Raw genomic sequence first — 27,983 nt, 5'->3', positions numbered from 1 at the left:
GCAATACCTGGACAAGCAGGTGAGCTAAGCTATCACCACGAGGAGCTGTCCTGTTTTGTTCTGGTTCTTTCAGTTGTAAGTTCTCTAGTCTCTCCTCCATTGGCACTTCAGACTGAACTCTACGGCTCCTTTTTGCTGGTGTTGTTGCAGGTGCCTGCATGTACTGAACATTTCCTTCTGTTTCTGGAATTTTCACCTAAACAAAAGACATCCTTCATCAAAGATCATAGCAAATATATCAACATCCCTTAAATTCAGGCTCTTACAGAGGAATGCTAGGCAAAGAATGATGACCATGTACAAGTTTTGAAACAAAGTATTTCAAGGCAGAACTGAGCACAATTAAATCATTCTTTGAAGCCTCTTCATAATGTCATTAATTAATTTTGTCTTCATTCCTGAAAGGAGCACTATGCAACATTTTCTTGTCTTTGTTGTGTAGGACCTGTTTACAGTAAGTAAGATCAACATGCTACAGAGCTACAGCATGAACCAAAAACAGCCACAAAACTGCGAGGAGGCAAATGCTCATCTATACAACATTTTCTAAAGCTCCAGCCTAATAAGACTGCTTTCCATTAGGCAAAACTCAAGTGAACGGGTGGTTTGCTCGATTTAAAAATGGCAATATGTCGATTGATGACAAACCTCGTTCCGAATGTACATCAAAATCGACGAAAATATTGAAAAATTTCATTATGTTCATAGACAGTCAACTGACAATTGATTAACTGTCAGAGATTAGTGGGTTATCTTGGAGCACAGTTCAGGAAATTTTAACAGATGATTTGGGAATAAAAAGGTTACTGCCAAGTTAGTTCTCGGGTTAACTGACACAATCAAAAGTAACATCGAGTTGAAACATGTTGTGCTTTTAAACAACAGCTTGAAACTGACTCAGATTTTCTGTCAAATGATGATGATTGGTTTGTGGCCCACTCAACTGCGCGGTTATCAGTGCCCATACAAATTCCCAACCTGAGCTGAGCCCAATCTCGCCACTATCATGAACGATGATGGAATGATGAGGACAACACAAACACCCAGTCATCTCGAGGCCGGGAATCGAACCCGGGACCCCGGGATCGGGAAGCCACAATGAGACCGTGAGACCTCGAGCTGTGGACTTTTGTCAAATGTCATCACCAGTGATGAGTCGTAGTGCTATGGTTATGACCCACAAACAAAGCAACAGTCAAGCCAATGGAAGACGTCATTGTCGACAATGCTGATTTGTTGTTTTGATGCCAAGGGCATATATCATTCCGAGTTTGCCATCGATCAAACCTTTTATTCGGAAGGTTTAAGAAGATTGCGCAACAGTGTTCATCAAAAGAGACCCAATTTGACAGTTTTTGTCTAAAAGTGGCGTGGTTCCACTGCCCCACACACCTTACTTGCCTCATCTGGCTCTGTGTGACTTTCTTATTTCCAAGCATGAAACGGGGCTTGAAAGGACATCGATATGACAACATTCAATAAGTCAAGGAAAAAAACTAGGGAGAAGCTGTCAGTCATTTTTAAAGATGACTACAAAAAATGTTTTGGACAGTGGAAGCACCGGTGAGACAAAGGTATTAGTTGTAATGGAGAGTATTTTGAAACGGAAAAGATCGGTTTGTAAACAATTTGAAAATATACAGCTTTTAACTTTTCTCTTTTTTTTCTGCCCCTGGCAACATACATGCATGTGGTTAGTAAACCAACAGGATTATCATTTATGAAGTATGTGTTAGAGGGGGGGGGGGGGGGGGGGGGGGAGATGATTGTCTTCAGAAAATATTTTCACTGAGGCGTATATGAAAAGTTGGAGCTTTTGTTTTGAACTTTATTAACAATATCATTTATGTCACAACAATGAACAGTCGCTGTGTTCATACAAAAAAAAAAATTCATTTGTGATGCCCAACAGAGGCAAGTGAAATATTTCTGATGACTAAATGTACCAATAGCTAAAATTCTTCAAGATTTCAAAATATATGGGTGCGTCACTGCTAACATGAGAATTGTTCCAAACTAATACTGAGTGTGGGCACCTTTTTATGTCAACTACGAATTCATACCTTGCAGGAGTTCTGCAAGCAGAAACTGATTAGCAAAGAACACTAAGAACACACAATGAACATCCAGCAAGGCATCAGCATAACATCTATTTTGACCGTTAATGATGGTACAGGACAGCAGATAAAGAAGTTCAGTATCCCGTTACCATGATGAAGTGTGACACAAAAAAACTTTGCATGCAAATAAAGGTGAGCTACAGTGGCAATAAAGTAAATGATTGTGTTTAAGAGCACTCTCAATTTCTATTACACCAACAGCAAGTTTAAATTATGCTACATAGCCAAAAAATTCTTAAGTACAGTGTAGCATAGGAGATTTTTCTTCAGGCTGTAACCTTCATTTGCAAGTCCTATAAGAAGAAGTGCAAAGATGAACAGGAAAACTGTAACTATCACACTTTGTTCAACAATCAGTGCTGCACCTTGTCATGAAAGAAGGTTGAATTAGTGCAATAGTTATTGCAATTACATAAAGCAATCCCACTCTAGTCAAATACTGGTGCATCATAAATAACTTACGTACGACAAGAAAAGTTGAGAGAGTATTGTTCAACTTTTATCATTTTTCTTTAATTGTGTGATACTTTGTGTGTGAAACATATGTACCTAATCTGTGCAACATTTTCATGAAATGGGTACATCCGGTTTACAAGCACAGTTAAATGTTGAAAAATCCTTATTCGGTTCAACAGGTTCCAGTTAACATCAAACCATCTTAACACATCATTTTGTATGCTGTCAGGCAACAGGACAATTGACAGAAGGAACAATTTTTTTCTTCCATAGTGAAATTTATGTGCAATATTTTGAAAACATTAATATTACACACACAAGCAAATTACAACATAGAATACATGGAAAAGTTTTGTACAGGGCACATATTCACGATACCTTGTTGAACTGAATGTAGCTACCTTTCCAGTTAGAAATTGTCCACAGAAACTGCAGCGACACAATGAAATTGGTTTATATTGTATACTCTAAATTCACTGATGTCATATAGGATAATACAGGGTGGGGCAAATAAAAGTGGCCTAGATGAGTGGATACAGCTGGACATGAATGTAAGCGTACAGCCACAACCCGTGACTTGCACACAACGTGTACACCCGCCAAGTAATACACACCGATTCAGAGTATAGTGCAGGTTGTGTCAGTATGAGTGCAGCAGTTCAAAGAGGACGATGGTACTCAAACTGGAGCAGCAGGTGTTCGTTGTGGAAAGTTACATGATAACAAAGTCGTGGTCAGTTGTTTGCTGAGAAATTTAATGGTGGTCAAAGTGCCAGCAAAGAGTGTCATGCAATGCTTAGTCCGAAAACGGCGGAAGGGAGGATCTGTTTTGAACAAGTCCAAAAACATTCCAAAACATACCTACATACCAGAAAATGTGCCTGCAGTCCACCAGAAAATTCTTCAGAGTCATATCAAATCAACTTGATCCCTATCACAAGAGACCAACATATCAAGTCAATCATGCGGACGAATACTCCATTGGACCTCACATGCAGCCTTACTAAATGTGTGTTGTTGATCAACACCTCCAGTTTTATGAGTGGTTGTTGACTAAGGTAATAATGAATGGCTTGGACAGGGACCCGTTCTTTATGTCTGATTACGGCTGGTTTCACCTGAGTGGTTATGACAACTCCCACAATCACAGGTTCCTGGCAGCAGAAGGTTGGGGTTTGGTATGCAGTGTTTGCACGCTGCATTATTGGTCTCATCATCTTTCATCGGACACTGACTTCGGCACCTACACTGCCAACATTTTGAAACCATTTGCAGCAACATTAACGGGAAAGACCTAGTTATTTTCAACTGGATGGAGCAACTGCCCACACAGCTAGGCAAACCTAGCAGCACATTTACACAATCTTCAAGTCTGCCAGAGTTGTTAGCAGAGTTCAGTCTGGTCGCGGACCTAGCTGGCCACCCGGGTCACCTGATCTGTCAGTGTGAGATTACTTTGTGCAGGGAGTGCTCAGGTCTAAGGTGTTTCACAACAGCCTCCATGGTCTTCCAGGACTGCAGCACGTTTCAGCTTCATTCCACCTTGAGCAACTTGCTGACCAGGACGAAAAAGTGGCAAGAGAAGAATAACTGTCACTTTCAACATCTGCTATAGTCAGGTTAGTTCTGTACTTCCTTTCCTCTGCTATGCTTCTTTGTACACTGGAATTCTGTTCTCTGTGCCACTTTTATATGCCCTACCCTGTGTTTTAGGAGAACTCTGTTCAAGCAGAAGTAATATATTTATCCTAAAAGCAAGCCATCTGTGGCACATATGATATCTTATTTGAAAGTGTGTAACATCAATGAACTTTTAGTACAACAAGACAGAGGAATGATCTTTGTGCTGTGATGACACACTATCACTGTACACGAAAGTTTGTAGTGTTTTATGTATAAACAATTTCATCATGCTTCCACCAGAATTTAAGGCTGTTAATGATAAGCTGAATTTTTTCAAACAGATATCTAATGCTTTTCTCCTTCTATTCCAGGAATACTGCATGTCCACCTAATTGAGTCATGGGGATGCAGTACACTGCAATTTAAAAAAGGTAGGCAATTTGTATATGAGTGATCACTGGACAATAGTCATGTAAAGAAAATGTAGATTTCTTAACCTGATCCAACAATTATAATTTGTAGTATCTTTTGTTATTTCAAATGAATCATCTCACACCAATTCTAGAATAATTCCTTCTCATAGGCCACTGCTGCCCTTTCCCTCTCCTTGAATATTATTGTTTTTTGCAGTATTTCTCTCATTTGATTTTGCTTTCCAGTGCAATATTTTATTGTTTTGGTTTATTTCTTAAGATGTTCTGAGTAACTTACAAAATGTTTCATGATCTTGTGTCCATGTCCCAGAGCTTCAACAGAATAATAAATAAAATGGAAGACGACAGTGATCATCTGACCTAAAGCCTTACTTGACAATCATCCACAAATTATGTGCTCAGTAATGAGAGTAGCTTGTCTAGCAAAAATCCTCTTCCACAAACATGAACTCAAAATTAAAATCCGTGTATTTCTTACTAAGTACCACAATAAATTTCTCTTTCATACTACACAGACTTATTTTTCATCAATGCAATGTCACGAAAGTGCAATGTGCTCTGAACCTCTATATGTAGTTTTAAGTTGCTCCCATTCTTTGTCCTAAATTTGACAAGCAGATGAACCTATCACAGCATGTACTGCAAGGGAACACATTACAGAATATGCACCTTTCATAGGTACCAAAATTGAATGACAGTTTCTTTTAGTTACTGGAGCTTGACTATAATTAAATCAGGGAAAAAGGTAAAATTTCTACAAATGTTGTAAGAATGCATCAGCAAAGTATGATTTATGCCATTCAGTGAGATTACGACATACATGTAATTTCTGACACCCTTCCCTCTCCCCCATTTTGTTTGACAGTTGATATTACATAAAACATTTCACACAATCAAAGGTTTAAGGTGTAACGAAACTGTAGATGTCTCAACACCCAGGTCTTAGATTCATATACAATTCATTATTAACTCATGAAAGCTTAAACTGTTCAAATTAACCAGTTTATGAAATACGTTTTCAAACTTCTTTCCTTAATGCTTGCCATCAACTGATACTAAATTGCTCACAAAAAATAGCTAGCTGGGGCCTGTAATGGAATATTCATGCTAATGATTCATAACGTGATTCATGCCATTTATTTAGAAAGCACCACCCTTCCAAGTCAGACACAGATACCCTGCGTACACCATTAATCTTACTGAATACTAACTCCTCCTAGACAAGCTGTAATTTAAAATGTTACATTGTACAGTTAGTTACCCAAATTCTAAACAAACATAAATAAATGTGAACAGGAAACATTATTACAAGACACACCAAACATTCAATAGTAAAAATAAAGAAAAGTTTAAGAAAACTCCCTCAGTTTGTAACAAGAAATGAAATTCACGAAACAGTATAATGCAAACAACAATTTGTTTTAGATATATTTGTATATCCAAGAGAAATGTGAAAGTTCTCAAATTGGCAGACTAAGATTTTCTATAGGTAAAAGAAACAATAATTTTCAGACATTCCCATTATGTCAATATTTTTAAGTCCAAGCGAGTAGAACCTATCGCTAAAACTGCAATTCTGGGACTTCCATAAGCTCTTCACAACACTAAAAAATTCACGACCACAAATTCCTTTAGATATGACAATAAATGGCAATCAGTAGGTGTCAAATTTGGCAAATAATGCAGATGTACCAACAATTCATACTTCAAATCCTTCAATTTCTTATTACCAAAGCACTTTTTGCAGGTGGGTACACTGTCCTAATTAATGAAGATTTATTTTCCTATCCAGTCCAGATCTCTTAATTACACTCCTGGAAATGGAAAAAAGAACACATTGACACCGGTGTGTCAGACCCACCATACTTGCTCCGGACACTGCGAGAGGGCTGTGCAAGCAATGATCACACGCACGGCACAGCGGACACACCAGGAACCGCGGTGTTGGCCGTCGAATGGCGCTAGCTACGCAGCATTTGTGCACCGCCGCCGTCAGTGTCAGCCAGTTTGCCGTGGCATACGGAGCTCCGTCGCAGTCTTTAACACTGGTAGCATGCCGCGACAGCGTGGACGTGAACCGTATGTGCAGTTGACGGACTTTGAGCGAGGGCGTATAGTGGGCATGCGGGAGGCCGGGTGGACGTACCGCCGAATTGCTCAACACGTGGGGTGTGAGGTCTCCACAGTACATCGATGTTGTCGCCAGTGGTCGGCGGAAGGTGCACGTGCCCGTCGACCTGGGACCGGACCGCAGCGACGCACGGATGCACGCCAAGACCGTAGGATCCTACGCAGTGCCGTAGGGGACCGCACCGCCACTTCCCAGCAAATTAGGGACACTGTTGCTCCTGGGGTATCGGCGAGGACCATTCGCAGCCGTCTCCATGAAGCTGGGCTACGGTCCCGCACACCGTTAGGCCGTCTTCCGCTCACGCCCCAACATCGTGCAGCCCGCCTCCAGTGGTGTCGCGACAGGCGTGAATGGAGGGACGAATGGAGACGTGTCGTCTTCAGCGATGAGAGTCGCGTCTGCCTTGGTGCCAATGATGGTCGTATGCGTGTTTGGCGCCGTGCAGGTGAGCCCCACAATCAGGACTGCATACGACCGAGGCACACAGGGCCAACACCCGGCATCATGGTGTGGGGAGCGATCTCCTACACTGGCCGTACACCACTGGTGATCGTCGAGGGGACACTGAATAGTGCACAGTACATCCAAACTGTCATCGAACCCATCGTTCTACCATTCCTAGACCGGCAAGGGAACTTGCTGTTCCAACAGGACAATGCACGTCCGCATGTATCCCGTGCCACCCAACGTGCTCTAGAAGGTGTAAGTCAACTACCCTGGCCAGCAAGATCTCCGGATCTGTCCCCCATTGAGCATGTTTGGGACTGGATGAAGCGTCGTCTCACGCGGTCTGCACGTCCAGCACGAACGCTGGTCCAACTAAGGCGCCAGGTGGAAATGGCATGGCAAGCCGTTCCACAGGACTACATCCAGCACCTCTACGATCGTCTCCATGGGAGAATAGCAGCCTGCATTGCTGCGAAAGGTGGATATACACTGTACTAGTGCCGACATTGTGCATGCTCTGTTGCCTGTGTCTATGTGCCTGTGGTTCTGTCAGTGTGATCATGTGATGTATCTGACCCCAGGAATGTGTCAATAAAGTTTCCCCTTCCTGGGACAATGAATTCACGGTGTTCTTATTTCAATTTCCAGGAGTGTATATATACACTTGGTCCATCACCAAACTCCCAGATGAGCTTCGCAGGCCATATACAGTTCCTGCTTTATCTGGGGACATTGCACGTCAACAAAAGCTCTACTCGGCTGTTTGCCACTAAGGCTCCTGCAGCTGCCACACACCTGGGGTCGCAAGCTAGGCCAATACACGGCATGCAGGTCATGGTAAACAGCTGCAATCACAAGCAACTATTTGCATTGGCATGATGAAATGTCCACAAAACCACACCTGTATTCCTCCGCTGACGGCCACTTAGGTCACTGCTGAGTACCTCAAAGGTGAGTTACGCCCCAAGCAACCTGTGATATCAATCTGTAGTAGTCACACCACTTGACCAAGGATACAACTGCCTACTTTCCTTCTGGATGTGCAAGGCCACTGTCGTCCATCCATTGCTTTGTTTGCCAATTTGTTTCTGGCAAGAATTTGCAGATCCATGTCCCATCCACAGTAACAAATTTGTGTGCAAAATTAACTGAATTTTCTTTTAAAGTTCCAAACACTGTTGAAATTTGTTTCCACAGCTACTTTTGGTCAGCATGCAATGACAGCAGTATTTGTATTACACTAGCTTTCCTTTTGCTTAATTCTTACATTAAAATGTATATCCCATATTTATTTTTATATGCCTATATCATCATCTACTATTACATACATTATTGATCATTCTTCATTCAGCACCAAATTATATATTTCCTCAATGTCTCTGTGGTTGCAGTTTTGGGATGGTATTACAAGTGGGCCACCTTCATGTACAGTTAACATTTGAATACAGATGCCAGTTTCTAAACTGCTGAAATAGAAGGGGGCTGACTCATTATAAACCTTCAAGTTTCTATCAGCAATAATACTCATGGTGGTGATGTATTCTAGTTTATCTATTTGAACAGAACATACAACCCATCTATTAAAAAAAAATAAAGTAAAAAAGCACATCACGAAAACTATATCAAGTTTGCATTTGACTTACATGTTGCAAAAAATGTAACAACATAACAAACAGAAACATTCATTTCTATCCATGTCATCTCTGAGCCACATCAAGACATTAACATCTTGAGCTCCAACACATAAGACAGTAAAAATACGATTTGTTAATGTTCAACAAATAATAGACCCCCAATTTTGTCACTCAAAATGACAGCTAGAAAACTACAGAAATTTGGAGTTCACACAGAGGTTCTACAGCAATCATTCTTCCTATCCATGATTCAAAAATGGAACAGTGAAGAAGGGAAACATGGTGGTACCCAAAGTACCTTCACACATGTCAGACAGTGGCTTACATAGAATATACGTTGATGTAGATATGATTTGTTTACACATGTACCTTCAATGATGATTCCTCCTTTGTAACAGCTGGTTGTCGAGGGTCTTTCCTAACTAGGCATAGGACCTTCTCATAACAATTTGGAACCTAGAAGAGTGCAAGTATCATTAAAACTTCCATCAAAGTGTCATAGCACATTATACCAGTTTATATCATATTCCTTTGACTAACACTGCTATTAACTTTTTCTTCTATTTTCATTTTATTGATATTTATCATTTATTTCAAAAATACTTACTATTTTTTCAAATGTAAGGAATACCATATTTCCATGTGCAATAAGTACTGTACTTTCATCACACAAATGAGCACCAATTATTGGTATTGGTGTTACAGTTTCCTTATTTTGTCCAGTATCCGAGGCTATTTGTACAGTAACTTTTGGTTTCAGAGGTTTCTGACATTTTCTGTAAACAAAATTTACAATGTCATTCAGGACTCCACAAAATGAATCCCAAAATCTAAAAAATTAAGAAATTATTACCAAGAAAAGTGAAAAATCTTATACAATAATAAACAGCAATTACAATCTTTTGTGTACAAAATGACACAAATTCAATGAAAAGCCTACTGCCTTGCAGGTGGGGGTTGGGGAGGGGGGGGGGGTTAAAAGGCTAAACTAGACCAATCCTGACAGGAAATCCACTCTTGCATTTGGCCTAAGATGCCAGCCAGGAAGCTTGAACACATCACTTTCAAAAGCAAAATGAGCCACCTCAGATCATTTAATTCCAGGCCAGATAATGGTAACCACCGATGACAGCAGGTATGAAGGTGTAAAGCTTAATGGTAAGAGAGGTCTCGTGATGGTGCAAAAAAACCACGAAGAAGACGCCAACCACATATAGGGACAATAAATATAAAAACAATGACTGAAAAATGTGAAGAGTCAGTAGATCTAATGGAGAGAAGGAAGACATCAATCCTTGGGCTGGATGAAACAAATTGGAGATGGGCTAGCTGACAGTGAGTACATCAATGAGAATATCAAACACAATGGTTCACTTAGGGAAGTAGTAGTTAACTCTGGTGCAGGTATATGCACCACATTCTGGCTCAACAAAGGATGGTATAAACAGTTACCTGGGAAATCTTTAAGATATATCACTAAGGAGAAAGTTGGGAACTTTTTGTATCGCCTTTGGTTCTGGCAGATTGCTTGTGCTTTTACACAGTGAACGGCTACTTCCCTGGGTGAATTATTATGTTTATGAATGATTAATGGAAAATCTCATATAAAGATGTGAAACAAATACTAACAAAGAGAGAGAGGGGCTGGCCAGTACTTACCTCAGCTCAGTACAGCCGATAGATACATAAAAACAGAACAGAAAATTTTTATCCTAGTTTTCGGAACTTTGTTCCTTCGTCAGAGAGGAGAGAGGGGAAAAAGGGGAAGAAGGGAAAGTGGATTCAGTTACTCACAACCCAGGTTATGAAACAACAGGGGAAAGATAAACAGGGAGGGTAGCAAAGATGGAGGCATGGGTTTCAGAAGGAAGCCAAAGATATTCTACTGTAAGTACTGCGCCAGCTTCAAACCAAAGAGGATGCATACAGAAGTAAAGAAGTATATAGTATAAAGATAAACACAACTTTGTAGGATGAAAAGATGCGTGAATGGCTAAAGAGGAAAGGGAAAGAGGAGAAGACTGAAGAGTAAATGGGAGTGAGGTTGGTTAACGTGGGTTCAGTCCAGGGGGATGGAGGGATGAAAGGATGTGTTGGAGTGCAAGTTCCCATCTCTGCAGTTCTGAGGGACTGGCGTTGGGTGGGAGAAGCCAAATGGCACATATGGTGTAGCAGGTTCCTAGGTCCCTAGAATTATGCTGGAGGGGATTCTCTGCTACTGGATATTGGACATCTCCTAGGCGGACAGTTCGTCTGTGCCCGTTCATGTGCTCAGCCAGTTTAGTTGTCATCATACCAATGTAAAAGGCTGTGTGGAGTGCAGGCATGTCAGCCGATAAATGACGTGTTGTTTCACATGTGGCCCTGCCTTGAATTGTGTATGTTGTAGCGAGGCTGGAGTAGGTGGTTGTGGGGGGATGCATGGGGCAGGTTTTGCAGCAGGATTGGTTACAAGGGTAGGTACCGCTGGGTAGAGAAGGTGGTCTGGGAATATTGTAGGGTTTGACAAGGATGTTACGGAGGTCAGGGGGGCAACGAAAGGCAACTCTGGGTGGTTTGGGGAGATTTAAGAACACAATGGTAAATCTGTCAACTGAGATCTTTTGAAAAACATCAAAACTCAGGGAGAAGGAGACTTCATGGCAATGCAAACAAGTGATACATCAATAACAGAAACGAAGAATTCCCAGAAAAAAAAAGACAGAGGGAATGTCAAGATAGAAATGAAACGAGATGAAGTGGGACCTCGAACCTGCTTACTGGGACACTAAGTTGATCAAAAGGGTAGAAGAAGAGAAAGAGAAGTGTTAGGAGAAATTCCCCAAAAGTGAAGAACGACAGCAAAAAATATGAGAAATTGTTGTTAAGAGTAGTAGATGACAAAAGATAAAACATGTCAATGGAATTCTCAGCAGGTAATCCTGAAGAAGTATTTTGATCACCTAAATAGATACCAAACAACAACAGAAATGACTACCGAATGCTACAGAAAGGAAGTTCCTATCACCTAGGCAGAGACTGGAGCAGCACTTAAGAAGCTGCTGAATAGGAAATCAACAGGAATCAATGAAGTCAATGTGAAAATGACTGAAGCAGCAGGCATCCTAGGTATACAGACTGCATAGAGTGCTCAATGCAAGAAGATACAAGAAGACTGGAAAAAGGATGTTGTTATATCTTTGATCAAGAAAGGCAACTGTTAAAGGTGTTACAGCTATGGAGCAATAACACTTCTTTCACACAGCCTACAAATTCTCAAGAAGGTCCCAGAGTAGAGTTTACGAACAATATTGAAGTCCAGTTAGAAGAGGAACAATACGGATTCTGGACAAAAGGATTAGCAACAGACCTATCTTTAGTGTCTGTAAGTTGATGGAGGAAAGCTGGGAGAAAAGTAAAGAACTGGTCCTAGTGTCCTTTGATATCAAGACGGTATGATGGCTCGAAAAGTAGGAAGATCTGGTAGTGCCAGAGAAACAGAAGAGTACCTGAAGGTTTGATGAGGAAGACTGAAATGCAGTATGAGCACTATATTAATTGTGAGCTATTTCTGAAAAAGTCGTTTATCCTGGTTTCAGATCAAAAGTGGAATTAATATGGTGGTGCCCTTTCACAACTGCTACTTACAAGTCATGAATGATATAATGAAAATCAAAAAACTGCATGCGCAGTTTAATACCTTAGCTTTTGCTGAGGAAAATTACGTGACCTGGGAGGAAATGGAGTGGAAGTGCAACTGATGCTTGACAAATGAATTGGGGGGGGGGAGGGACGACGGAGAGAAGTTTTAAAAAGACTTAATGAAAAAAAAGGAGAGAGGTTTTAAAAAAGACTTAATGGAAAAAAAAAGGAGAGAAGTTTTCGAAAGACCTTTGATTTGCAGCAATGTATATACTGCATATATTCGTATTACGAAAGTATAAATTCGAATTGCACCAAACACAGCGCGTTAGTTTCCGGAGCTTTGAAATCGAGATTGCGATGTCCTTTTGTAAGCCCATCATATCTAATGACACGTGATCTCGCCAGCCAATGACAGCAGATAATCAGAGCATAGGACGTGTTGTAGCCAGCCAATAGCAACATCACTGTTACATAGTGCAAACACGCAAAGAGGAAAAGTTAACAGTGTACATTAAAATACATAATATAGCTACAAGAAAATCTAAGCTTTCACATATAATATTGGTCTCTTAAGATTAACAAGCTACAAGAGAAGCCAAGCTGTCACATGTAATACTGATCTTTTTTTTTGCGTGTTATACTTCAACGTATATCACACAAATGTGCCATTAAATTTTAAATTATGACAAATGTCTGGTCTTCTGGACTAGAATTTCTTGTAAGTGGCTGGTCCTCAAAGTGTTCAGTTTTAAAGGCTCTGTGATTTAGAAATTCATCCCACTTTCTCACAAGTAACACAATTCATCTTTCGTAAAAAGAAATTTACTTTGAAAGTAACGCTTTTAGAGCTACTGTACGCAATACTATCCGGAGACTGTTAGAAAAAGGTTCGATTCAGCAGCTGCCACAGAGCGCCAAAAAACAGGCATTATTGTGCGTGCGCAGCTGCAGTGGTGTAGGAAGCCCGCATGTTCATATGTATAAAGCAGTAAGAGAGCTTACACTACACCATAAAAGAAACAGGACATAAGAAGATACTCCAAGAGCATCGGAATGTCGTAAACCATACTAAAATGCATAGTTCGGCTTGAAGTGCACATTGATTTTTTTCCAGATTCACAATGAAGTAGCTTCCATCTGATATTAAGCTTTTTGGTATGTAAATTTTCTTGTAATGCCAGTACTGTACAATCTCATTTTTGGTTCTTTATTATGGCAGAAGATGATAACGTGCACTTCAAATTCAGCGAACAGTTGGAACTGTGGAATGAAACAGTTCGTTTGAAATAAAATGATGTGGAAAGATTAATAAAGCCAAATTTCTTTAGCAAATTTGCAAAAATAACTTCATTGTTCTACAAGGTGATTAACGTTTGACTGCTAATAACCTGGAAATAAAATAAAATCAGAAAATTGAAACTAATAATGTATTTTTGCCCTCTGTAATTATGTGACTGTACTATAATTCACTTGATAGCTCATGGCCACAGAAATCAGTTTTGTTTTCATTTGACGTGGGAGTTGTAAATAAAGGGCAGCAGCAAAATCACTTAAACGCAAACACGGGTCACGTGGAGACTATAATTTTGATCTGTTAAATAATAATGATGATGACGACGACAGCGGTGATGATTACAAAACATTATGACTACTTCATGATTTTTCTATCTACCTTATAAATTTCTTGATATCAGGAATGACTGTCATTTCCCTTAGCACCACACAAATTGAGAGGAATACTGAGAAGTTCATGTGGGTCTTTGAATAGATTGTAAATAGCCCTCAAGTAGAGATTAGACAACAAAATACCGAAAATCAAATAATGGTTTGTTTCCTGTTCGATCAACCATTCAGTACTAGAATTTACACGGTGTTTCCTCTAGGTAGGGTAGCCCACTGGCACTTTGGCAACTGCACAAGCATGAAAACACAACTAAACAACACTGTCAGCACAGGTTACTGTAAGGGTCGGCGGATGCTCGAAACAAGTCAGGGAACATAACCCTGGAAGAGGAAACAAAAACTTACTGTGCAAGTCTATCTATGGGAAAGCAGAAAATCCGAAACTGCACAGATGTGCACTGGAAAAAACATAACATATTAGCAGGTGTGGCTGGCTGATGCCAGAACACACAAAAATGGCGTGACACGCAGGCAATGTCCATGGTGGTTGAACTCTGTGTTAGAAATGCCCCGCCCAGCTTACTCTTGCTGGCAGACAACACTTCCGTAAGTAGGTTTGCCCATATCACGCATTTTGTGTGTTCCCCATGGCAGTTGTCTGCACTATTCCCCCATCATAACCACACCAGCTCATCTGCCTCCATTGCGGTGTCTGCAGATGGAGATACTGAAGTTACATCATCCAGCACTGCTCACACCATTACACAAGTCCTCAAAAGAACATGTTTCAAACTGATGTTATTGTAAATAATACGAATTGACACTGACAACACTATACGAAGTTTCAAAAGAAGAGACTGCCTTGCAATGACTATTGTTTACTTGAAGCATGGCACTGTGATAAAGCCAGAAAGTACTACTTTTTACCAGGAAAAAACAGGGCCTGAATGGTTACTGCTTAACAACAAAGCATGTAAATTGAAATACGTCTATCTTAAAGAAATAATTGCAAATCTGCCTTTGACTATGTATATGAGAACACCACATCAATCTGGCTTATTTTGACACACCCTGCTGTGAGTATCAAGTAATAGAAATTGAACATACAACCCTAGAACACAAGACTGATAGGAAAGACTCCACACAGGTGCGAAAGTGCCATTCGTTTGCAACAAACACTGTAAAGACTCTTATAAACAGTTACATCTTCGCTTGCAAGATGCTTCCTTATTGATGTGGAAGGTGATAACTGTTGATGTTAGTGAACATTTGAATATCTCCACTGCAATAGCTGGTGAGGGGGTAACACGGGGCCTGACGGCCCTAGTGTTGCCGGGATTAATAAATAAATATCATCTCGTCTCAAAAAGCTACAAGTAATTTGGAACAATCAATGCCTAACTTCAACCTGTAAACTGCCATTTGAATTAACAAAAGTTCCTTCAAGAGCATTCAATTGCAAAACTCACATGAACTCTGCCAATCTCTTTCTCCTCTTGCTTTCCTTTCAGCAGTTGCTACCAGGAAGTGAAAAATAAACAAGAAATGCTACACGAAGGAAAGGTAATTCAGAAGCAAGATTTTAGTAAATATTATGTGTAACAAGATATTTGTAATCATACAGGGTGTAAGACAACGGTACGGTCAACTTTCTGGAAACATTCCTCACAGAAGAGAAGTAAAATGCGTTATATGGATGCGGGTCTGGAATCACTTTATTTCTATGTTGGAGCTCATTTTCTCCTCCTCTTCATGATTGCATTAACCAGGGGAAACCCACAGAAAGAGAATGTACCAGAAGTACACAAAACTTTTTCTTACATATAATGTTCAAAATACCCTTTTGGTTACATGGTACAATAAGTTTTGATTCTTAGGTTATGAATTGGCACATGGTAATAACTGTCGCACTCAATGTTTGTATCTAGAGACATTTCCAGACTGATAGCAACCCAACAGGTCAATGTTTGAAGTAACTGAGCATCGTATTAGGGAGCATGGAAGACTGTGTTAGACCTAGAAAGGCGAGGCCAAGTTGAGAACAATCCTAGTGTCAGCATAAAACAATTATGCCGACCACATGACTGACTGGAAAGCACTATACAAAAACCTGCTGTACCCATACCACACACATGGGCAGGCACATTAGCAGCCGACTTTCCTGCATAGGTACACTTTTGCAAATGATTCATTCAACAATGTGCCAGTGCAGGTGTGCTGTTCACAGATGAGGCTTCGTTTCAAAGTAAACTGTTAATGTGTTGACAAGTTTTAGAAACTGAGCTCTAACATGGAAATAAAGCATTTCCAGACCCCATGTCCACAGAAGACATTTCCTTTCTCTACATGTGAGGAATGTTTCTTCGAAGTTTGGCCATATGTTTGTTACACCCTATATGCAATTAATTTATGTAAATTTCGTAAATAAATTTCATAGATTCTATTCTGTATGATACAAGTACGTAAAATTTCACTTTCAAGCAAGTGTGAATTTGATCTCACAAAATTTTATATTTTTTTATTAGGCAGATACAATGAACAATCTCTCATTAGCATGGTAGTTCGGTTTTGTTTAAGATTTTTTTTCCTTTCTTTGTATGACGCTGTCTACTTGAGACAGATGTTTCTGTGGCAAAAACACAAGAAAATGGTTTGGAGACGATGACTGTGATGGTGGTGGCGATCTATTTATTTATATCTCAACTTCCGTAGGACCAATTTGAGGAGCAAAACCCCAAGGTCATGGAGCGTGTCAGTACATGAAATTACAACATAAAAGTAATAACAGATTTAAAAAAGTTAATCCATAAGTTTAAGTAAACACAATCAACAATACAACAAGAATCAGCTTAATTTTTCCAAGGGACTCCTTGACAGAACAGAGAGAGTGACCCCAATTTCGATTTGAAGGTGTGTGAATTATTGCAAAGATTTTTGAATTCGTGTGGCAGCTTATTGAAAATGGATGCTGCCTGTTTCTGAGCCAAAAATATCCTTTCAGCATGGGAAGAGTTACCCCAAAATATAATACCATACGACATAAGCGAATGAAAATAAGCAAAGCAGACAAATTTTCGTGTCGAACGACCACTCACGTCAGATACCTTTCTAATAGTAAAAATTGCAGCATTAAGACTTTGAACAAGATCCTGAACATGGGCTTTCCACGACAGTTTACTATCTATCTGAACACCTAGAAATTTGAACTGTTCAGTTTCATTAATCATACGCCCATTCTGTGAAATTAAAATGTCAGGTTTTTGTTGAATTGTGTGTCAGAAACTGTGAAAACTTAGTCTTACTGTGATTTAGTATTATTTTATTTTCTACAAGCCATGAACTTAGGTTATGAACTGCATTATTTGAAATCGAGCCAATGTTGCACACAACATCCTTTACTACCAAGCTAGTGTCATCAGCAAACTGAAATATTTTACAGTTACCCGTAATACTAGAGGGCATATCATTTATATAAATAAGGAACAGGAGTTACCCCAACATTGATCTCCCCCCCCCCCCCCCCTGACCATACCCCACTCAGACCCCACATTACAGCCATTCTCAACATTGTGAATAATGACCTTTAGCTGTCTGTTGGTAATGTCAGAGATGAACCAATTGTGAGCTACTCCCCATATTCCACAACAGTCCAACTTCTGGTGCAATAATTTGTGACCAACACAATCAAATGCCTTAGTTAAATCAAAAACTATGCCTAGCATTCGGAAACTTTTGTTTAACCCATCCAGTACCTCACACAGAAAAAAGAATATAGCATTTTCAGATGTTAAACGACTTCTGAAGCCGAACTGTACATATGGTAACAAATCATGTGATATAAAATGATCAATTATCCTCGCACACACAGCCTTTTCAATAACTTTAGCAAACACTGACGGCATAGAAATAGGTCTAAAATTGTCAACATGATCCCTTTCTCCCTTTTTATAAAGCAGCTTTACTATCGAGTACTTTAATTGTTCAGGAAATTGGCCATTCCTAAAGCAAAAATTACAAATATGGCTAAATACAGGGTTAACATGAGCAGCACAGTACTTTCATATTCTGCTAAACACTCCATCATATCCATGAGAGTCCTTACTCTTTAGTGATTTAATTATTGACTCAATCTCTGCCTTGTCTGTATCACAGTGAAGTATTTCAGACATCAATCTCGAAAAGGCATTTGCCAAGAAAGTTATATGATTCCCTACAGAAACTAAATTTTTATTTAATTTACCAGCAATGCTCAGAAAGTGATTGTTAAATACTGTACATATATCTGATTTGTCAGTAACAGAAATATTTTTACTATGAACTGACTTTATATCATTGACCTTGTCCTGCCAACGAGACACTTCCTTCACAATTGACCATATGGTTTTAATTTTATACTGTGAATTAGCTATTCTATTTGCATACCACATACTCTTTCCCTTCCTAATAACATTTGTAAGCACCTTAAAATACTGTTTGTAATGGGCTACTGCAGCTTCATTGTGACTACTTCTAACATTTTTATACAATTTCTGCTTTGTTCTACACGATATCATTATCCCTCTAGTCAGCTACCTGGGCTGCCTATTACTAATAAAGTTCGTGTCGTGTAAGAAGGTGGCCCAATTTTCAGCCATTCTGCACATCCCCCTCCACTAGCCACTGGCGGCCAATAATATTCATTCGCTGAATGAGCGGATAGCAGAGAGTTACAGCTAGAGTGTGAGAATCTCACTCCTACATGCTGCAATGTTGCCGTACTTCATGGCAATTGAATTATTCATTGAACTATCAATTTTTTTGTTTCCTTTTTTCTTGCAACAGTATAGCTGTGAATGTGTTTCTTGTAAATGTTTAAGAGCAATTAAAAGAAAAGTCAGGTGACGGCAATAAATGTGAAGAGCTTAACAAGCAGGCGAAGTGGATTATTTACCACATTTATAACTTTTTCAAACGTGAATTTAAAAGCAGGTCTCCTACTGTTGACATTGGAAAACAGAAGAACAGACTCCAGAACCATATGGTGCTGGCAACAGAACTATAATGAGAATTGTAAACGAAAATGTCAGAGCTGTAGGAACCGTAGAAACAGTTGGTTTCGTGTCACCTGGAAAGCATCGAAATCCCAAGGAACCTGTAACACAAATGGATGGTTTTAACAACGATGTTTTAAAGTGCTCCACTGAATGATATATGCCTGACATAAAAACGTGTTACAATTATTTAGGCTTCAATGTAAGTGCTTCATCACGGTAAAGCATTTTATAAGATGTTGGTTCCAGATATGTTAAGAAGTGAGTTTTTACTTCACAGAAGTGACATAGGTGCAGTACGAACTATATCCCATATAAAGTCACAATACAAGAGAAGGAGACAGTCAACAGCATATTACCTTGATGAAACATGGGTCAATTAGAATCATTCCAAGATCTGCTGGAAAATGAGTGATGGTACGGGCGATTTGAAAGTTCTCATAGGAATAGATTCTCGGATAATTATTCTGCATGCCGACTCCTCTTCTAGTTTTATGTCCGAGAACAAACTTGTATTTACGTGTAAGAAAAACAGCAGTGATTACCATTCGGCACTGAATGCTGTCAGGTTCATGAAGTGATTCACAATTCTTGTCATACCTTGCTCCGAAGTCAGTCATTGCCAGTTATAATTCAACTGTTATAGAGAGAACATCAAGTACAAACACCAGAAAAGCGGATATTTGTCCCTGGCTTAAAAATAAAAATAGTAAGCAGCGTATAAACCTGACTCGTGCCGATCTCCTGCAGCTCACTAATTTATACAAGTCACGTTACAGAATGTACAAACTTGACTTCCTTGCACGTGAATGGGATCACACAGTTTTACATTTACCCATGTGTCACTGTCATTGTAGCCCCATGGAATTAATTTGGGCAAAGTGTTTTAAGGCTATGGGGGAGAAAAAAATAAAAACATTCAAAATAACATACAGTGAATCGCTTGTGCATAAGGCAATATACAATGAGGTAACAGGTAACATCCCACTTGTAGTGTGGGCACAGTCTATGTGGCATGCTGAAAAGCTTCAGAAAGAAGAATTTGAGAGGAAAGTGATGGATTTAAGCCAAGAACCTATCATCGTAAATTTAGAATCAGATTCTTCGGAAACAGCCTCAAACAGAAAAGACGATGGTATTACGATGTTTACTTTGGAACAAAGTAATAATATTTCTGAGTTTTAAATACTCATGGTTTAAAAATGTCTTTGTCAACATATTAGTTACACACATAATAATGAATTTCCTAGCATTTTTGATTAGGACATTGTATCCTTTTAATTATGCAGACAACAATGTTCAACATATTGCCCAAGGAGAAGTTAAGCTTCTGCCACCATGTTATAAGCCTTTGTCATTTTCAAGGCACGAACTGGGTAAGGCCGTAAAACGACAGTAACTGTTACTTGTCAAGATATCGGTAGTTTTCAATGTTATCAGTCAGATTCCCTGGAGTTATTAGCAGATGATGGTTTATTGTTTGCTTGTTCAATGGATTATAAATCCCGCTGTAACATCAAACATGTTAGTTTGCACTCATAATGCAAGTTACAGCGGAAAATATGACAACTTTCTGACCATTTTTACAATGATCCTTTACATTAATCTTTTATACCACTAATTCTTTTTTACATGCAGTGATTACACTTAACTACACACACACACACACACACACACACACACACACACACACATTTTTAAAAATTCTATTGTGCAGAAGCAGTTGTCAAGCAAATATAACGATTTTGGTTTGTGCTTGAAGTTAATTTAGTTGTGTATTAAATTTTTACTTATAATGCAATTCAAATCGCAATAAACGGTAATTATTGCAAGCAGTTTCAATTACCTTCTCATTAGACAATTATTGTTTCGAGAAAAATTTTACTACACATCTTCAAAAAGCTCTGTCAGCTGTTCTCACCTCCCAATGTCATGCAGAGTAAATCTGTGAAGCCGTGTACACAACGTCATCAAGACGTAAATAAATATTTCTCTCATGACGACTGATCAAAATCTGTTTTAATACTTATTACTCCCCTCATAGATCTGGACATATAATACAATGTACCATAGGCAAACGAGCTTGACTGTTGTCCGCAGCAACGCAGTTCAGCAATGTGGACTTCGTTTGCCCGCACTTTGCTGCCACACATGCGCAGTACACATCCCCCCCCCCTCCCCCCGCTTCCTTTCCACTCTGCCTCTATGCGTGGAAGTGCCGTACTAGGTGACGCAGGCTATAGTACCCTGTTCAGAACATTCTAATGTGAAGCAAGTCTCAAAGAGCATGGGAAATGTTTTAAGAGAAGCATTATATTTATCATCTACGTTATCAGCACTATAAACATCCTGCCTCACGACAAGGTTTAAAAAACTCTATTGCTGCTGGATTAACTTTCTTACATAGTTTGTAATTATATGTGAGATTTGTCTGAGTACAAAAGCCTTTTAATGATAAAATTTGTGCATCATTGTCTGGAAAGGCATTCACCCTTTTACTAACAAAAGGCCAATCTAGTAACGAAGAATGAATAAAAATACTGTCTATGGCTGTGCTACTGTTCCCCTGCACCCTAGATGGGAAGAACACCATCTGCATCAGATCATATGAATTTAGGAAATCCACCAACATCTTTCTTCTCGCACCATCATATACTAAATTAATATTGAAGTCGCAACATATAACTAATTTTTGCACTTCCTGTAAAGTGAACCAAGAACACTCTCTGGGTACCTATAAACAACAACAATTAGGAGTTTGGTTTCACTAAATTCAACTGCCCCTGCACAACATTCAAATATCTGTTCAGTGCAGCGCCGTGATACATCTATGGACTCAAATGGAATACTGTTTCTTTTACGCACATGGCCACTAACCCACCAAGCAAGTAGCTCCTTGAAAAACTGCCAGCTGAAGGAAGCCTCTGAACTGTGAAATTACAAACCACGACTATGAGAAAAAGAATACTGTATGTGGGGGAAGAGGGGGGGGGGGATGATTGAGGGCTCTATTGCAATCTGACAGAAGTGCTACTGTGCAAAATTATATAAAACAAACAACACATTTGAAATTATTTATGAGCTTCTAAAGTTCAAGTCACAAAGCAGATTTTACAAGAGCTCTTAAAAAATCTTTTACTAAAATATCTAAAAACCAGTCAATAAAACTCACCCGTTCAGCTGATGCCTGTACAAATGAAGCACACCGCTTCTCGTAACAGTACCCAAAGTAATCTGTTGCGTTTCTGAGCTGCTGAAAACTGTCACACTGACAGCAATGTCCTCCATTACAAAAGAAGCCACTGGCGTTTTGTTTCTATTGGAGGGATTCAATGACCTGCAAGAATCAAACTTTTATTAACACCTGTTTTTGCATCATTCCCATCCTTCAACCAGAGTTCTATACAAACACAATAAAAAAATTTATACCACTAAGCCTGAAAGAAAGAGAAAAGCTTTTTAGTCAGCAATCCTCCTACATGAGAAAGATTTGAGAAGCGGTACATACCCCAAATACAACTACAACCCCTTTTCTCCTTGTACTATTCCCGGACTAAAGATCAAACAATGAAAAATCCAGTATGGAATGTAACAATATTAGAGAAGGAAAATTGCTAATCACTATATAGCGGAGATGCCGAGTCACAGATAGGCACTACAAGAAGATTCACACATTAAGGCCTTTGACAACACACACACACACACACACACACACACACACACACACACACACACACACACACACAACCTGTAACTAAAACAACACTGCGAGCAGCAGCACCAGTGCATGATGGGAGTGGCAACTGAGTGGGGGTAAGCAGGAGGCTGACGTGGGGAGGGATAGTATGGTGGGGGTGGCAGACAGTGAAGTGCTGCGGTTTAGACATATGGCAGGAGAGAGGTGGGGAGGTGGGTGGGTGGGTTGGTTGGTTGGTTTAAAAGCGGGACAAAGGACCAAACTACGAGGTCGTTGGTCCCTTGACCTAATAAAACAATGCCACAAGGGTGAGAATAAAACGGACGAAACATGTAACACAAAACGGAAAGAAATGAAAAGCCACAAGAACGAAGGGAAGGCAACAAATACTAAAAGGAACAAAAGAGGACAAGAAAACAACAGAGAGATGCTAGAAACAGAAGGGAGTAAAACATGAAAGCAAATTACAGTGGCTGGCCAACCACAAGAATAAAAAGGGAAAGCCAGCCACTCTGCAACACATTAAAACCTCCACCCTAAAAGCACTAGGGTGGAGGACACAGAGGGACAAAGGACATGCACTAAAACCTACATAGAAGTATGAAACCCACTCTCACAGATAAAACATAAAACTAAAGTTGCTCTGGAGGCACTGTCGCCCAACACCAAGGGAAGGGTGCTGGGAAAGTTAAAAGTCTGCCGCAGAGCGGCTAAAAGTGGGCAGTAGACAGGAGGTGGACAACTGTCATTTGGGAGCCACAGCAACACTGAGGTGTGTCCGCACAACGGAGCAGGTAACCATGCGTTAGCCACATATGGCCAATGCGGATCCAGCAGAGGTCAACTGATTTCCTGCGAGAGGCCTGCATGGAAGACTTCCACTCATTCATACTCTCCTTAATGACATGCAGTTTGTTGTGTGTGCTGTTATGCCATTACGTCTCCCAAAGCCGGAAAACCCTGCGGTGTAAGACAGAACGCACGTCAGCTTCGGAGATGCCTATCTCCAGAAGTGGTTTTCGTGTCCCCTGTTTGGCCAGCCTGTCGGCAAGTTCGTCATTGGGGATTCCGACATGTCCTGGGGTCCACACAAACACCACAGAACAGCCGGACTGTTCCAGGGCATAGATGGACTCCTGAATGGACACTACCAGAGGGTGGCGAAGGTAGCACTGGTCGATAGCTTGTAGGCTGCTCAATGAGTCAATACACAGGAGAAATGACTTGCCAGGGCATGAGCGGATGTAACCAAGAGCACGAGATACGCCCGCCAGCTCTGCAGTGAAAACACAGCAGCTAACTGGCAAGGAGTGTTGCTCCATGCATCCTCCATGAACACATGTGTAGCCTACACGACTATCAGCCAACGATGCATCGGTGTAAACCACTTCAGAGCCCCGCAACACGTCAAGGATCGAGAGGAAGTGACAGCGGATAGCGGCAGGGTTAATGGAGTCCTTAGGGCCATGCAAAAGGTCCAGACAAAGCTGCAGCTGAGGCGTACAACATGGAGGTGTATGTGAACGGACCACAAGTAGAGGTGGTAAAGGCAAGGACTCCAATTCGGAGAGAAAGGACCACACGCGAAGCGCAATCGTTAGCCCTGATCTGGGCCGCCGATGCAGCAGATGGACTGCCGTGGGTGGGAAAAGGAGACAGTAATTTGGATGTCAGGGGAACTATGAATGTGCGCTGCGTAACTGGCGAGCAGTTGCGCATGTCTGATCTGCAGTGGAGGGACACCACACTGGTCACCGGACTCGTCCTAAAAGCTCCTGTCGCTAATTGAACCCCACAGTGGTGCACAGGGTCGAGTAAATGCAATGCTGAAGGCACTGCCAAACCATAAACCACACTTCCATAGTCAATTTGGGATTGGGCAAGGGCTCTGTACAGCTGCAGCAGCGTACAGAGATCTGCAACCCAATTGGTGTTGCTCAAGCAACGGAGGGCACTGAGGTGCTGCCAGCACTTCTGATTAAGCTGACGAAGATGACGGAGCCAAGTCAATACAGCATCGAAAATCAGTCCTAGGAATTGGTATGTCTCCACTACAGAATATGGATCGTCATTAAGATAAAGTGTGGGTTCCGGATGAACGTTACAACACCGACAGAAATGCATGACACACGACTTTGCGGCTGAAAACTGGAAGCTGTGGGCTAGAGTGCATGAGTGCGCCTTGTGGATGGCTCCCTGGAGGCATCGCTCAGGAACAACAGTACTGGAGCAGCAGTACAAAATGCAGAAGTCGTCTGCATACGGAGAAGGTGAGACGGAGGGCCTGACAGCTGCTACTAGATCGCTAATGGTCACTAAAAATAGAGAGACACTAAATGCAGAGCCTTGCGGGACTCCTTTCTCCTGGATATGGTTGGAACTATGGGAGTCACCAACTTGGACACTGAAAGTACGGAACGACAAAGTTTTGGATAAAAAAATCGGGAGTGGTCCCCGGAGACCCCACTCATAGAATGTGGCAAGGATATGACTCTGCCAAGTCGTGTTGTATGCTTTAGGTAAGTCAAGAAAGAGCAATCAGGTGTTGCTGTCTGGAAAAGGCTGTTCGGATGGCAGACTCGATGAACACAAGATTATCAGTGGTAGAGCAACCCTGGCGGAAGCCGCCCTGATATGGAGCCAGCAAGCCACGTGACTCCAGGACCCGACCCAACCCAACTGCCGACATACCATACGTTCCAGCAGCTTACAAAGAATGTTGGTGAGGCTGATGGGCCGATAGCTATCCACATCAAGTGGGTTTTTACCGGGTTTGAGCAACGGAATGATGGTGCTCTCCTGCCACTGCGATAGAAAGACGCCATCGCACCAGATCTGGTTGAAAATGAGAAGATGTCGCTTGTAGTCAGATGAGAGATGTCTAATCATTTGGCTGTGGATGCGATCAGGCCCAGGAGCTGTGTCGGGGCAATGTGCAAGAGCACTGAGGAGCTCCCACTCTGTAAATGGGGCATTATAGGATTCACTGCAGCGTGTAGTGAATGAGAGGACGTTCCCTTCCAGCCTCCGTTTGAGTGTGTGAAATGCTGGGGGGTTATTCTCCGACACAGAGGCTCGAGCAAAGTGCTCAGCAAAGTGCTCGCAAATCGCATTTGCGTCAGTACATAACTCGCCATTGATGGTAACACCAGGGACACCTGTTGGGGACTGGTACCCAAAAAGACATCTGATCTTCGTCCAGACTTGGGAAGGTGACGTATGGCACCCAATGGTCGACACACATCTCTTCCACACTCCTGTTTCCGTTGTTTTATAAGTTGGCGTACACGGGCACGAAGCCGCTTAAAGGCTATGAGGTGCTCCAAGAAAGGGTGCCGTTTATGCCACTGTGGAGCTCGCCGATGCTCCTTAATTGCTTCAGCGACTTCCGGCGACCACCAAGGATTGCCTTATGCCTCGGGCACCCTAAAGAGCGAGGGATTGTGTTTTCTGCCGCAGAAACAATTGTGCTAGTCACCTGCTCAACCATCACATCGATGTTACCGCGTGGTGGAGATTCAGCGGTGACAGCAGAGGTGAAAGTTCCCCAGTCTGCCTTGTTCAAAGCCCATCTGGGCAGGCATCCATGTGGCAGACGCTGGGGCAATGATAGGAAGATGGAGAAGTGGCATTACCACACACACTACCACACAGGTCGCCATGTGCTCTCCAGTGGATAGATGGGAGAAGTCCTGGGCTGCAAATTGATAAAGCAATGGCCAAGTAACTACCATGAGCCACACTGAACTGTGTGGCGACCCCAGTATCTAAGAGGTAGAGGTTGAACTGCGACAGTAAAGTTTCGACACCTCTGTTTCAGCCAGTAAGCATGGTACCACACTACAAGGGGTTATGGGCATTAAAATCTCCCAGAAGTAGGAAAGGTTTAGGGAGTTGATCAATCAGTGCACCTAATACATTCAGGGGTACTGCACCATCTGGAGGAAGATATACACTGCAGACAGTTCTTTCCTGCATCGTCCTTATTCTGACAGCCACAGCTTCAAGAGGGGTTTGAAGGGGGCACACATTCACTACAGACCGAGTTTAGGACATATAAACGCAAACTCCACCCGACACTCAATTATAGTCGCTACGGTTCCTATAATATCCCTTATAGCCGCAGAGGGTAGGGGTCTGCATTGCTGGGAACCAGGTTTCCTGGAGGGCAATGCAGATACCACGTGTAAAGCTTAACAGTTGCTGTAACTCAGCCAGGCGTTGGAAAAAACCACCGCAATTCCATTGGAGGATCACATCGTCAGACTGGGAAGGCATGGAACATTCAATGAGGCATTTTACGCCTCAGAGTCACCTGCTGCCACCAATTTATTGCCTGAGCAGTCTATATCCATCGAGTCTGAGGGTCTGGCGAGATCTAGGTCCTCAGCGGATGCCAAAATCTCCACCCCATCCTCAGCCGCAGAGCTTGTAGGTGGCAGTGGTGTGGGTGCCACCACAATTTCCTTGGTTTTATGGGTTTTCATTTTGGATTTCTCTCGCTGCTCCTTGGGTTTCCCTGGCAGGGAGGACTTCACTGGCTCAGTCTCCGGGACTGAGGATTAGCGTGAAGCCCTACGACCAGCTGCTTTTGGGCTCTTCAGCCACTGGTGGGTGTCATTTTTCCCACTAGAAGAAACCTGGGAAGGGAGTGACCCAAGGGACCCATTCCTGGTGAGAGAAGCTAAAGAAGACTTATGCTTCTCCGGCTTAGAAGTGGGGACGGATGTCCCCAATTGTTTGGGGGGGGGAGGATGTTGCTCCCGAAGTAGTTGGTGCAGGAGCAACAGGGAGGGAAATGCCCTCCACCATCAATGGGGCAGGTGTAGTTTTCCGGCTCTGAGAGATGACCTGGTTTGGCGGAGCTGATGGTGCCAGAACTGTTGTGGCGGCAGTTAAGACGATGTCATACGCACAGGATGCAGGCGTTCAAATTTTCTATTAGCCTCAGTGTAGGTCAGTCTGCCCAGGGTTTTTTACTCCACGATTTTCTTTTCTTTCTGGAGAATCCTGCAGTCAGGCGAGCAAGGTGATCACAGTTGACACAGATGGGAGGCGGGGCACATGGAGTATTGGGATGTGATGGGCGTCCGTAATCTCGGCATGTGACACAAAGTACAGCGGGAAGGCGTACGGCCGAACTTCCAGCACTTAAAGCATCGCA

At 41.5% G+C, this 27,983-nt stretch overlaps 1 protein-coding gene across 4 annotated transcripts in view; it reads right to left on the bottom strand.

The window, feature by feature from the left end:
- LOC126484114 (WD repeat-containing protein 43) overlaps positions 1-27,983 on the bottom strand; it is a 136,956-nt gene that overhangs the window by 26,588 nt on the left and 82,385 nt on the right. For 3 of the 4 annotated variants that reach the window (XM_050107496.1, XM_050107498.1, XM_050107499.1), the window contains exons 4-7: positions 22,295-22,459; positions 9,453-9,621; positions 9,215-9,301; positions 8-196 (exon numbers count right to left, since the gene is read on the bottom strand). In XM_050107496.1, the coding sequence (XP_049963453.1) occupies positions 8-196; positions 9,215-9,301; positions 9,453-9,621; positions 22,295-22,459 (610 nt within the window). The remainder of the gene's footprint in view (positions 1-7; positions 197-9,214; positions 9,302-9,452; positions 9,622-22,294; positions 22,460-27,983) is intronic. The other variant, XM_050107495.1, reaches the window with a different exon arrangement.

This window comes from Schistocerca serialis, chromosome 6, assembly GCF_023864345.2.
Source record: "Schistocerca serialis cubense isolate TAMUIC-IGC-003099 chromosome 6, iqSchSeri2.2, whole genome shotgun sequence".
Classification (NCBI taxonomy): domain Eukaryota; kingdom Metazoa; phylum Arthropoda; class Insecta; order Orthoptera; family Acrididae; genus Schistocerca; species Schistocerca serialis.
This window is presented reverse-complemented; position numbering and strand designations above follow the sequence as displayed.